We start from the raw sequence: 14,008 nt of genomic DNA on the forward strand, positions 1-14,008 counted from the left end.
CTGGTTCAGACCGTGTAAGATACCCCCTCTACATACAGGGGTTTGAATTAGGCATTAGAAATACAGCCATTTTGTGCAAAGATATATTTACTTCAGGCCTACACTGGTTCAGGCCGTGTGAGATACTCCCTCTACATACAGGGGTTTGATTCAGGGATTTTAAATACAGCCATTTTAAATACAGCCATTTTGTGCAAAGATATATTTACTTTAGGTCTACACTGGTTCAGGCCCTGTGAGATACTCCCTCTACATACAGGGGTTTGATTCAGGGATTAGAAATATAGCCATTTGAAATACAGCCATTTTGTGAAAATAAATATTGAATTCAGGCCTACGCTGGTTCAGGCCGTGTAAGATACTCCCTCTACATACATGGGTTTGAATCAGGCATTATAAATACAGCCATTTTGTGCAAAGATATAGTTACTTCAGGCCTACGCTGGTTCAGGCCCTGTGAGATACTCCCTCTACATACAGGGGTTTGAATCAGTCATTAGAAATACAGCCAATTTAAATACAGCCATTTTGGGCAAAGATATATTTTCTTCAGGCCTACACTGGTTCAGACCGTGTGATATACCCCCCTACATACAGGGATTTGAAATGCAGAAATTTGAAATTCAGCCATTCTTTGCAAAGATATATTTACTTCAGGCCTACACTGGTTCAGGCCCTGTGAGATACACCCTCTACATACAGGGGTTTGATTCAGGGATTTTAAATACAGCCATTTTAAATACAGCCATTTAGGGCAAAGAAATACTTCCTTTAGGCCTACACTGGTTCACACCGTGTGAGATACTCCCTCTACATACAGGGGTTTGAATCAGGCATTTGAAATACAGCCATTTTGTGCAAAGAAATATTTAATTTAGGCCTACACTGGTTCAGACTGTGTGAGATACACCCATTTAGGGCAAGATCCTAAATTCGAAAAATATGAGGAGTGTCAAATAAGGGACGTGGCCCAGGTCGTGGTGCTGCTGGTGGAGCTCCTGTTGCAGGGAGAGGATGTGGTCGATCTGTGCCAGCTACACGCACAAGTGAAACCCCTTTCTCAGGTGCGAGTAGGCGACAAAACCTGCAGCGGTATTTAGTCGGGCCTAATGCTGCTCTACGAATCGTGAGGCCTGAACAAGTACAAGCTATAGTAGATTGGGTTGCTGACAGTGGATCCAGTTCCTTCACATTGTCTCCCACCCAGTCTCCTGCTGAAAGACCACAGTTGGCACCTGCAGCCGATGTCCATCAGTCTTTCACCTCACCCCCTTGGAGGTCTGAGCCCCAAGTCATGCAGCAGTCTTTTCTGCTTTTTGATGACTCTGTTAGCAGGGTTTCCCAGGGCCATCCACCTAGCCCTGCCCCAGAAGTGGAAGAGATTGAGTGCACCGATGCCCAACCACTTATCTTTCAAGATGAGTACATGGGAGGACCATCGCAGTACGTCTCGGATGATGACGAAACACAGGTGCCAACTGCTGGGGCTTTCGAAAGTGTGCAGACCGACAAGGAAGGCAGGGGTAAAGACTGGGTGGAAGATGATGTGGAGGACGATGAGGTCTTCGACCCCATATGTAATCAAGGTCATGCGAGTGACCTATGTAGTTCGGAGGAAGAGGCGGTGGTCGCACAGAGCCACCAGCACAGCAGAAGAGGGAGCAGGGTGCAAAAGCAGAGCGGCCATCCTCTAGACAGTACGCCTCCTACTGCCCATTGCAGCAAGGGACCGAGCACACCAAAGCCAGCTCCAAGGAGTTCCCTGGCGTGGCAGTTCTACAGACAATGTGCTGACGACAAGACACGAGTGGTTTGCACGCTGTGCAATCAGAGCCTGAAGTGAGGCATAAACGTTCTCAACCTGAGCACAACCTGCATGACCAGGCATTTAAGTGCAAAGCATGAGCTGCAGTGGAGTAGACACCTCAAAAACCAAGAAAAGTCTCTGGCTCCTCCTGCTTCCTCTTCTGCTGCAGTCGCGGCCTCTTCATCCACCTCTGGAGTGACAGTGCCACCTGGCACCCCGCAAACAGAGGATCTGCAAGCAAAACCAACACCTGGGTCACCAATCATTTCCACAATGTCCCACGGAAGCGTTCAGCTCTCCATATCCCAAACGCTGGAGAGGAAGAGGAAGTACCCTTCTACCCACCCGCGATCCCTAGCCCTGAATGCCAGCATTTCTAAATTACTGGCCTTTGAAATGCTGTCATTCCGTCTGGTGGAGACTGATACTGATTACTGCTGCTGATTACTGGGTGGCCACGCTGCTGGATCCCCGTTACAAGGACAACGTACCGTCCATAATTTTGTCACTGGAGTGTGATCGTAAGATGCGCGAGTACAAGGCACGCTGGTAGACGCGCTGCTGGTGGCATTCCCACCTAACAGCGGGGGTACAGTGGAAGCACAAGGCGAAGGCAGAGGACGAGGAAGAGGACGAGGCAGCTGGAGCACCGCCAGCACCTCAGTAGAGATGTCGCGAACATCAAATTTTCCGTTCACGAACGGCGAATGCGAATTTACGCAAATGTTCGCGAACGGCCGAACCGCCATAGACTTCAAAAGGCAGGCAAATTTTAAAACCCACAGGGACTCTTTCTGGCCACAATAGTGATGGAAAAGTTATTTCAAGGGGACTAACACCTGGACTGTGGCATGCCGGAGGGGGATCCATGGCAAAACTCCCATGGAAAAAATATATAGTTGACGCAGAGTCGGGTTTTAATCCATAAAGGGCATAAATCACCTAACATTCCTAAATTGTTTGGAATAACGTGCTTTAAAACTTCCAGTGTGTGTATACGATCAGGTATGATGTTGTATCGATCAGGTAGTGTGAGGGTTACGCCTGCTTCACAGTGACAGACCAAACTCCCTGTTTAACGCACCGCAAACAACCGCAAAGAGTTGTCAATAGTTGACACACTCATGACATAAATTTTATTCCTCTATGCGTCAATCTTGGTGTAGTGATGACTGTGCTGGTGCGCACGATCGGGAGATTGCAGGCAATGGCGGTTTTTCAAAGCCTATGGTCTTGCTGAGGTAGTTCAGTGACAGTTAAGTGACCCAGAAAACAATGATTCTGCAGTGTGGGCCCATTGTTGGGTAAGCTTTAATGATCACAAATCATTGTTTTCTGGGTCACTTAACTGTCACTGAACTACCTCAGCAAGACCATAGGCTTTGAAAAACCGCCATTGCCTGCAATCTCCCGATCGTGCGCACCAGCACAGTCATCACTACACCAAGATTGACGCATAGAGGAATAAAATTTATGTCATGAGTGTGTCAACTATTGACAACTCTTTGCGGTTGTTTGCGGTGCGTTAAACAGGGAGTTTGGTCTGTCACTGTTTTTTCTATGAAAAATTATCCAGCCGATTGCTTTTGGTCTGTTCACAATGAAGCATTGACCTTATCTGGGGTGTGCCAACATTGCCAACACACTCATAGAGGTGATTGCATCATTGTGATATGCAAGCCCCTTTACCACAACAAGGTAATGATCACGAAGGGGAGTTGACACATGTATGTGCCACAGTGAAGCACCAGAGGCCACATGTATGTGCCACAGTGCAGCACCAGAGGCCAGAAAAATTAGGCATGTACACATGCCTGAAAAATAAAGTATTGTTGCAGCCGCTGCTGTTTTCCAGGCAGAAAGTGTACTAAAACATTGCGGCTTGAACCCTAGTTGGTGGCGGAGAAGTCACGCAAGTCATCTGGCATGCAGAGATTAAATACAGTAGCGTGGGGACCATTTTTATCCCAAGGCATCTCATCAGGCCTTTTTAGTCAAATGCATCCCCACTGTCAGTCTCTTCGGGATCCATGCCTCATTCATCTTAATAAAGGTGAGGTAATCTAGACTTTTTTGACATAGGCGACTTTTCTTCTCAGTGACAATACTTCCTGCTGCGCTGAAGGTCCTTCCTGACAGGACACTTGAAGCGGGGCAGGCCAGAAGTTCTATCGCAAATTGGGATAGCTCAGGCCACAGGTCAAGCCTGCACACCCAGTAGTCAAGGGGCTCATCGCTCCTCAGAGTGTCGATATCTGCAGTTAAGGCGAGGTAGTCTGCTACCTGTCGGTCGAGTCGTTCTCTGAGGGTGGACCCCGAAGGGCTGTGGCGATGCGTAGGACTTAAAAAGCTCTGCATGTCCTCCATCAACAACACGTCTGTAAAGCGTCCTGTCCTAGCCGGCATAGTCGTGGTAGGAGGAGGATTACTTTCACCTCTTCCCCTGTTAGATTCCCGTTGTGCTGTGACATCACCCTTATACGCTGTGTAAAGCATACTTTTTAACTTGTTTTGGAACTGCTGCATCCTTTCCGACTTCCGGTAATTCGGTAACATTTCAGCCACTTTCTGCTTATACCGGGGGTCGAGTAGCGTGGCCACCCAGTACAGGTCATTCTCCTTCAGCCTTTTTATACGAGGGTCCCTCAACAGGCATGACAGCATGAAAGACCCCATTTGCACAAGGTTGGATGCCGAGCTACTCATGTCCCATTCCTCGTCCTCACTGATCTCATTAAAGGTCTGTTCTTCCCCCCAGCCACGTACAACACCACGGGTCCCAGATAGGTGACAAAGAGCACCCTGGGATGCCTGCTGTGGTTGGTCTTCCTCCTCCTCAAAGCCACATTCCTCCTATGACTCCTCAGACTCCTCTTCCAGCATTGCCGCAGGTCCAGCAAGCGATGATAAGGCTGTTTCTGGTGGTGATGGTGACCACAACTCTTCCTCTTCCTCTTCACGCTCATCTATGGCCTGATCCAGTACTCTTCACAGGGCACGCTCCAGGAAGAAAACAAATGGGATGAGGTCACTGATGGTGCCTTCGGTGCGACTGACTAGGTTTGTCACCTCCTCAAAAGGACGCATGAGCCTACAGGCATTGCGCATGAGTAACATGGTAAAAAAATACCCAGCTCCGCAGAGGCTGTCCTAGCACCCCGGACATACAAATACTCGTTGACTGATTTTTCTTGTTGGAGCAGGCGAACATTAGGAGCGTTGAATTCCAACGTGTCGGGCTGTCGCAAATCAAGCGCCTCACTGGCATGTTGTTTTGCCGCTGAATATCGGAAAAGTGTGGTTGAGAGGGGGCAAGGAGGACAGCAGTGGTTGATGTGGCTGAAGATGCTGGACCAGGAGGAGGATGGTGGCTTTGAGTTTGTGTGCTGCTTGTACTCATGTGTTGATCCCATAGTCGTTTGTGATGTGAGATCATGTGCCTTCGCAAAGCAGTTGTACCTAGGTGGGTGTTGGACTTCCCACGACTCAGTTTCTTTTGGCACAGGTTGCAAATGGCATCGCTGTTATCAGCGGCAGACACACAAAAAAAAGCCACACTGCTGAGCTTTGCAATGAAGGCATTCTGGTGGTGGCAACAGCATGCGTTGATTGGCGTGCTATCTGGCTGACCCCGGGTGCCGATACATGCTGTCTGACTGTGCCACTAGCTCCTTGCGACGACCTCCCCCTGCTTCCAACTCGTCTCCTCCTCCTCTCTGTCTCCCCATCTAAACTTTCCCCCTGTTATTCTTCTCTTCGAGCGGGCACCCACGTGACATCAACGGACACATCGTCATCATCATCCGCTTCACTTGTATCTGACAACTCATCATCATCACACCTTACGTCCATGTGTGTAATGCTGCCTGACTGAGACATATCCCTGTTATCTACATCCTCTGGCAATAATGGTTGCACATCACTCATTTCTTCCAACTGATGTGTAAATACCTCCTCTGACAGATCAAGTGAAGCGGCTGTGGTGCTAGTGTTGGTGGTGATGGCAGGCGGGCGAGTGGTAACTTGAGAGGTGCCCGAAGCTGAGCTGGAGGAGGATGGTGCGTCAAGGTTCCGAGCGGAAGCTGTAGAAGATTGGGTGTCCTGTGTTAGCCAGTCAACTATGTCCTCAGAACTTTTCGAGCTCAGGGTACGTGGCCTCTGAACACTGGGCATTATTCTAGGGCCAAAGGAAATCACAGCACCACGACCACGACGGCCCCTGTGGGGTGGCTTGCCTCTGCCTGTCATTTTTTTTTAGATTAGTGGTACTATGCGTGCACGGTACTGTGCCACCCTATATGAGTAGTGGGCACAGTACAGTCTGTGGGCCTGACACACACTGGCAGGCAACTGCAATTATATTACAGAGAAAAAATTAAATGACTTTTTTATCTGCAAGGTACTGTGCCACCCGATATGAGTGGTGGGCAGTGGGCACAGTACAGTCTGTAGGCCGGTGGCCTCTCACACACGGGCAGGCAACTGCAATATATATATAGAAAAAATAATTAAAAGCAGACTGATGTACCAGCCCTAAAAAGGGCTTTTTGGGGTGCTGTTAGGACGCTGTCCTTACAGCAGATGTGTCTTTGAGGACTGGAGTGGACACAGAACACTGGCCTAGCTAACGCTTTCCCTATTAATTCAGCAGCAGCAGCACTCTCCCTGCTCTAACTAACACTGCAGCTTCAGAATGAATCTAAGAGGGCTGCCGTCCTTGCTTTTTTATCGGAGGTGGGAGGGTCTGGGAGGGAGGGTATGCTGATTGGCTGGAATGTGTCTGCTGACTGTGAGGTACAGGGTCAAAGTTTGCTCAATGATGACGTATAGGGGGCGGACCGAACATCGCATATGTTCGCCGGGAACTGTTCGCCGGTGAATAGTTCAGGACATCTCTACACCTCAGAAGGCAGGGTTAGCATGGCTGAAATGTGGAAAAGCTTTGTCAGCACGCCACAACAACCAGCACCACCAGCTGATATGGAACGTCTTAGCAGGAGGCAGCATTTCACTACCATGGTGGAGCAGTATGTGTGCACATGCCTACACGTTCTGAATGACGTGTCTGCGCCCTTCAACTTCTGGGTCTCCAAATTGGGCACATGGCCTGAGCTTTCCCTTTAAGCCTTGGAGGTGCTGGCCTGCCCTGCAGCCAGTGCATTATCTGAACGTGTGTTTAGCACGGCAGGGGGCGTCATCACAGACAAGCGCAGCCGCCTGTCCACAGCCAATGTGGACAAGCTCACGTTCATTAAAATGAACCAGGCATGGATTCTTCAGGACACAATAGACATGTATACCGGCACTAACCAGCCATTGTTATACTGCAGCGCAATTGCTCATTCTTGTATTTTGGAAATTTCACACTCTTTTAGAGTGTACCCTAATTTTTTTTTTAAATAATTAAAACCAAAACCCTGTGTTGGCTACCTCGTCCTCCATCCACCGCAGCTTCCACCTACACCGCTACGTCCACCGCCTCCTCAAACTCCTACTCCATGTGGAACTCCACCTCCTAAATCAAATATTTTTTTTTATTTGTACGTATTTTATTTTATATCATTTCATTACTTTATCATTTACATTTTCGGGTGAAATTCACCAATTTTTGGGTGTATAGTACCACTGCTATACCTAGTAGGCCGGTTAAAAACAAAAAAATATATATATTGTCATTTACATTTTCGGGTGAAATTCAGCAATTTTTGGGTGTATAGTACCACTGCTATACCTAGTAGGCCGGTTAAAAAAAAATTATTGTCAGTTACATTTTCGGTTGAAATTCAACAATTTTGGGGTGTGAAGTACCACTGCTATACCTAGTAGACCGGTAAAAAAAAAAAAAAAAAATGGCAGTTAGGCCCCTTTCACACGGGCAAGATTTCCGTGCGGGTGCAATGCGTGAGGTGAACGCATTGCACCCGCACTGAATCCGGACCCATTCATTTCTATGGGGCTGTGCACATGAGCGGTCATTTTCACGCATCACTTGTGCGTTGCGTGAAAATAGCAGCATGCTCCTCTTTGTATTTTTTTCACGTAACGCAGGCCCCATATGAAATGAATGGGGTTGCGTGAAAATCGCAAGCATCCGCAAGCAAGTGCGGATGCGGTGCGATTTTCACGCACAGTTGCTAGGTGACGATCGGGTTGGGGACCCGATCATTATTATTTTTCCCTTATAACATGGTTATAAGGGAAAATAATAGCATTCTGAATACAAAATGCATAGTAAAATAGGGCTGGAGGGGTTAAAAAAAAAAGAAAAAATATTTTAACTCCCCTTAATCCACTTGTTCGCGCAGCCGGCATCTCTTCTTTCTTCAGGACCTGGGTAAAGGACCTGTGGTGACGTCACTGCGCTCATCACATGGTCCATCACATGATCCATCACCATGGTGATGGATCATGTGAATGACCATGTGAAGAGCGTAGTGACATCATCAAAGATCCTTTTCCTCACAGATGAAGACACAAGAGATGCCGGCTGCGCGAACAAGTGGATTAAGGTGAGTTAAAATGTTGTTATTTTTTTTTAACCCCTTCAGCCCTATTTTACTATGCATTCTGTATTCAGAATGCTATTTTCCCTTATAACCATGTTATAAGGGAAAATAATACAATCTACACTACAACTAACCCAAACCTGAACTTCTGTGAAGAAGTTCGGGTCTGGGTACCACAGTCTGTTTTTTATCACGCGCGTGCAAAACACATTGCACCCGCGCGATAAAAACCGAACGCAATCGCACGGGTTTGCCGCAATGCATCGGGATGCATCCGGACACGCTCGTGTGAACGAGGCCTTACATTTTCTGGTGAAATTCAGCAATTTTTTGGTGTGATGTACCACTGATATACCGATTAGACCGGTAAAAAAAAAAAATTAACATTTGTCAGTTACATTTTAGGATCAAATTCACCAATTTTTGGGTGTAATATACCCCTCCTCTACCTAGTTGACAGCTTAATAAATTAATTTCAGTAATTTTTCTTTTACATTTTCGGGTGACAATAAACAATTGTTTTCTGTCATAGACCCCTGCTCAAGTAGACAGGTTAATAAATTTCTGTTATTTTTCTGTTACATTCTTAGGTTGACATTATGCAATTTTAGACGTGAATAAACCCCTGCTCTGCATAGGTGACGGGGAATAAAATTTCTGAAATACTTCTTTAATTGATGCGCGCCACCTCCTGTGAGTCGATGCTTAAACTTAAACAAGTTGTACCACATTTGCACTTCAATAATTTGTCCCACATTTCCGCTATACTCTTTTGGCCATCATTTGCGCCTCAATAGCTTTTCCCTATTTTATGTTATTTTAAGACATTTCCCTATCCACATTAGTTTGCAGTGCACTTGCCATGCTCTTAACCACATTTTGACGACATTTGCAGCCCTCTAGCCCTTTCCATGACATTTCTATAGCCATTTTAGTGCTCAAAGGTTCGGGTCCCCACTGACTTCAATGGGGTTCGGGTCCCGAACTCAAAAATTTTTCCGAAGTTCGGACGAACCCATCGAACCCGAACATCTAGGTGTCCGCTCAACTCTAGTTCCTATGAACACTCGTTAGCAATCATCTGGCAGTCTAAGGCTACTTTCACACTAGCGTTTTTGATGGACCCGGCAGGGTCCGTTACTGATAGTACAACCATCTGCATCTGTTATGAATGGATCCGGGTGTATTATCTTTAACATAGCCAAGACGATCCGTCATTAACTCTATTGAAAGTCAATGGGGGACGGATCCGTTTTCTATTGTGGCAGAGAAAACAAATCCGTCCCCATTGACTTGCATTGGGAGTAATGCCGGATCCGTCTTTCTCCGCATCCCAGGGCGGAAAGCAAAATACAACATGTTGCGGTTTGCTCTCCGGTATGGGAATGCAACTAAACGGAACGGAATGCATTTTGGAGCATTCCGTTCTATTCAGTTCAGTTTTGTCCCCACTGATAATGAATGGGGACAAAACTGAAGCATTTTTTTTTCTGGTATTGAGCCCCTATGACGGAACACAATATCGGAAAACTTAAACGTTAGTGTGAAAGTACCCCAATACTGCCTCCAATTGCCTGATGAACAAGCATACGCTCGTTCATCGGACAATTGTTATTTTTAAGCATACGTAAAAATCACAATGGTGTCGCTTGCAGATCACGCTAATAGCGATCTGCTGCCGGCACACCACTGTCCTGCATGGGGACGAGCGATGGCATATCGATCACTTCTCCCCATGCCACGGAGGACATTGCTGCATGTAAAAGCAGCTGTGTCCTCCAATAGCTATCTGGTGATTGCTGGAGGGAACACTTCCCTCCTGAAAATCGTCTGCGGCATTGGGGTGTCTAATACACCCTTAAGTCACAGTGTTTGAGTGCTGTGTATCAGCAGGGTTAATAAGTGAGGTGGAACCAAAGTTCAGGAGACAGTTGGGGAAGGTTTTTAAGCAGGAAACAGGAAAAGGGCTGACAGTGTGTTAGGCAGAGAGTCCTGTGAGCATGTGAGTCCTGGTGTCACGAGGGTATCAAGAGCCACGTCTGACTCCGTTATACCCGGGGTCAGGAAGTCGCAGCGGGTGGCTGCGCGCTCTATATCTAAAGATCACGTTGTTTCTTAGTGATTGTTTTCTGTGTTTGCCTTGCTATCCTTTTTGTCTCACTCAGGGATCCATAGCTTCTCCTCCTCAGCTGTTTCTTGTCTGCCACTCCCAACCTCCTTATATTCTCCCCTCACACTTCTCTAGTTGCCAGTTATAGAGCTTCCTGCCTGGACATCTATACTGACCCACTGGAGTTGTGAATCCTGGTTGTCGTTCCAGAGTGCTACCCTCCGGATCCCTGTTGGGCTTATTGTTGTCTCCTGTTGTCGCCCACCTGGGATTATATGTTGAGTCTGTGTTGTCTGTCCTCCCCTTGGTGTTTTCCCTTAGAGCTAGTGGTGCGGACTAGTGTTCCCATCGCCCTGTTCACTATCTAGGGCTCAGCTCAGGGAAAGCCAGGGCTTTAGGCACGTGATCGGCGTACGGGTGAGGAACCCGTCTAGGGACGTCAGGGCAGCCAGGTGCCAGCCGCCAGGTGAGTCAGGGGTCACCACCTTCCCTCTCACTTGGGCAGGGCCTTCCTCGTTCCCTCCCTCTGTGTCACGTATGTGATAGCCACGCCGACCGTGATACCTGGACATCAATAAGCACAATGTCATCATTGCACCAGTGAAACTGATGACTGAAGTTTTCTCAGTGGGAGAAGTTCAGATACTACAAGAAACTAGTTGGCAGATTAAATAAGCTGATGTAAATAAATGGGTACTAAGGAACCTTTTTGTTCAGTCAAAGTGAGACATTTCTTGGCAGGTTTGTGACTTGTGTAATGTGAAGTGATACCAGCTGACATAGGACTACTGTGCTCACATGCCAATATGGAAAGGCTGGTGGCAGCTGTTATAAGAAGCTTTAGAGGACATTATATCCTACTATGTTTCATTATTTTATACGTTTGCTGTTTTATACTTACCTATTCTTTTATGTAAAGTTGTAAATTATTTAATGATCATTTAACTATTTAAATTATTAATTATATTATTTCTGATGTGTCTTCTTTTAGAACAATTTTCATGGTTTCTTTTACTGCTCGTAAAGTGGCGCATCCAGATTCCTTCACATTAAATTTAGGAGCTGCAAAATTTTCAGCTGAACGCATTTTTAAACTGGTGGATAGAATTCCAGATATTGACATCTACAGTGAAGAAGGACAAACTTTGGTAAATATATATTTCTCCTTTTTTACACACTGTTTAGTACACTTGTTAGAGAGACTGAAGTCGGTGGAAATATGCTCTGTAATGCGCAGTGGCGGATCCAGAGCCTGGTCTCGGGAGGGGCACTTCCAGATTATTTTCTGTCTGCCGCCACAAAACAATGGTGCTTATAGAACAGACTACACACAGTGTAGAGTATACTGTATATTGTGTGGCACAGTGTATGCTATATGTGTATAACAAACATATTTACTTGGCTTGGCCCTTGGGGATCTCGGACGGCACTTCAACACTTTGGCTGGGGGGCTCGGTGGAGCTGATGTTGTGTTTTATCCTAATGAGAAAGATTTCATAATAAGGATTTGGAAAAGGGGCAGAGGGATAACAGAGCAGGGAGAGGCTGGTGCTGCTACTAGGGGGTCATACCATGGGGGAGTAATAAAGCCCACCATAATGCCCCCCCCAGTAGAAATAATTCTCCTTATAATGTGACAGTGCAAAAAATACCCCCTTGTAATGCCCCCAGTTGAGCTAATGTCCCCCATAGTGCCGCCATAATGTGCCAGTATAAAATACCCCAATATAATGCCCCCAGTAAATGCCTCCATAGTGCTCCTCTCCCCCCTTCCTCCTAGTGCCCCCCATAATGTACCAGTATAAATTGCCCCAGTAGATGCCCTCAGTGTCCCCCATAATTTGCAAGTATAAAATACCCCTTCCTAGTGCCCCCCATAGATGACCCCATAGTACTCCTCTCCCCCCTTCCCCATAGTACCTACCATAATGTGTCCTAGTATAAAATTATACTGTACAGAGCCCCCAATATAAAATACCCCTTCTTTGTGGCCTCAGTAGATGCCCCTATAGTGCCCCCAATAATGTGCCAGTAATAAAAGCACTCACCCCCAATCATGTGCCAGTAATAAAAGCACTCACCCCCAATCATGTGCCAGTAATAAAAGCACTCACCCCCAATCATGTGCCAGTAATAAAAGCACTCACCCCCAATCATGTGCCAGTAATAAACGCACTCAGCCCCAATCATGTGCCAGTAATAACAGCCCCCCATTATGTGCCAGTAATAACAGCCCCCCATTATGTGCCAGTAATAACAGCCCCCCCATTATGTGCCAGTAATAACAGCCCCCCCCATTATGTGCCAGTAATAGCCCGCCATTATGTGCCAGTAATAGCCCCCCCACATTATGTGCCAGTAATAACAGCCCCCCCAATTATGTGCCAGTAATAACAGCCCCCCCCCATTATGTGCCAGTAAAAGTGTTGTATATATATAAAAAATATAATAAACACTTATACGTACCTCCTTGTCAGCGATGCGATGCAGGCCTCTTCCGGCCTGTGTCCCGCGCTTTACGGCTCAGCGGCGCGATGGCGTCATCGCGCCGCCTGCGCCGGCCTCTTATAGGCTGTTCCAGCCTATCAGAGGAACAGGGAAGGGACACACCTCTCCCCTGCTCCTCAGCACAGCCATCTGTATAGCTGTCCTGAGGACAGCGATACAGATGACTATGGAGATGAGCGCTTCCACAATGGAAGCGCTCATCTCCCTGTGCCCCGCCGCCCCCACCTCTGAGCAGCTGGGGGGGCAGCAATTGCCCCATTGCCCCCCCTCCTGGATCCGCCACTGGTAATGCGTGATATTAATGCAGTAAAATTTTAATAATGGATGACAAGGGTATTGGATTATCGACTACTAATGGAATTTGAGAGTTTAGACAAGAGATGAGCGAAAATTTTAATCGGCCGGTTCGCCACATTTTTTGAAAAAATTTGGTTCGAGTCGAATTTATTCGTTGCGAATCACGTTAAAAACTGCTATTTCCTGGCTGCAGAGAGCCTTTATAGTGGTGTAGAACACTGTGCCTTGCAGTAACACATATAGGGAGTCTGCTGTGGTAGTGAAACAATACTGTGAGTCAGTATGACACGCAGATGACAGGCCTCGCTCTTAGAATCACTGCACACTTCACTTATTTGGGCAGTTACGGGGCCAAAACTGACCAAATAACTCAAGTGTGAATTCAGCCTTAAAGGTCAATGTTGGCATCAAGAAGATGCACACTCCTTTTACACTGTCATCAGCTGATTCCACATAGATGTCTATGTAAGACCGTGAACCGGGGAGGGACCCCCAGGATACAGCGAAGTCTTAGAATAAGGAAAGCGACACAGAGACCAGCTCCTGATACAAAAACAGTAACTTTACTGAACAGGTGTCACGACTGTGACTGATCCAGACAGGTCTGGGAGGAGAAGGTCGCAGCGACTTGCTACTCGCGATAGCTTGTGAGTTTGCTCCGTGGTTCAGGGTATGTCATCTGGGTTTTGCCTTGTGAACCTTTTTGTCCTGACTGGGAGTTTGTAGGCATCCTTCTCAGGTGAGTCCTGTCTGCCACTCCCAGCTACTATATTAGTTTCA

The 14,008-nt window shown here is 46.9% G+C and overlaps 1 protein-coding gene across 1 annotated transcript in view; it reads left to right on the forward strand.

Moving 5' to 3' along the window:
- LOC121002306 (ATP-dependent translocase ABCB1-like) overlaps positions 1-14,008 on the forward strand; it is a 106,707-nt gene that overhangs the window by 14,793 nt on the left and 77,906 nt on the right. Inside the window, exon 3 of the mRNA XM_040433707.1 lies at positions 11,415-11,571. Within this exon, the coding sequence (XP_040289641.1) occupies positions 11,425-11,571 (147 nt within the window). The 5' untranslated portion in view covers positions 11,415-11,424. The remainder of the gene's footprint in view (positions 1-11,414; positions 11,572-14,008) is intronic.

The sequence above is a fragment of the Bufo bufo genome, chromosome 5 (genome assembly GCF_905171765.1).
Source record: "Bufo bufo chromosome 5, aBufBuf1.1, whole genome shotgun sequence".
In the NCBI taxonomy this organism is placed as follows: Eukaryota; Metazoa; Chordata; class Amphibia; order Anura; family Bufonidae; genus Bufo; species Bufo bufo.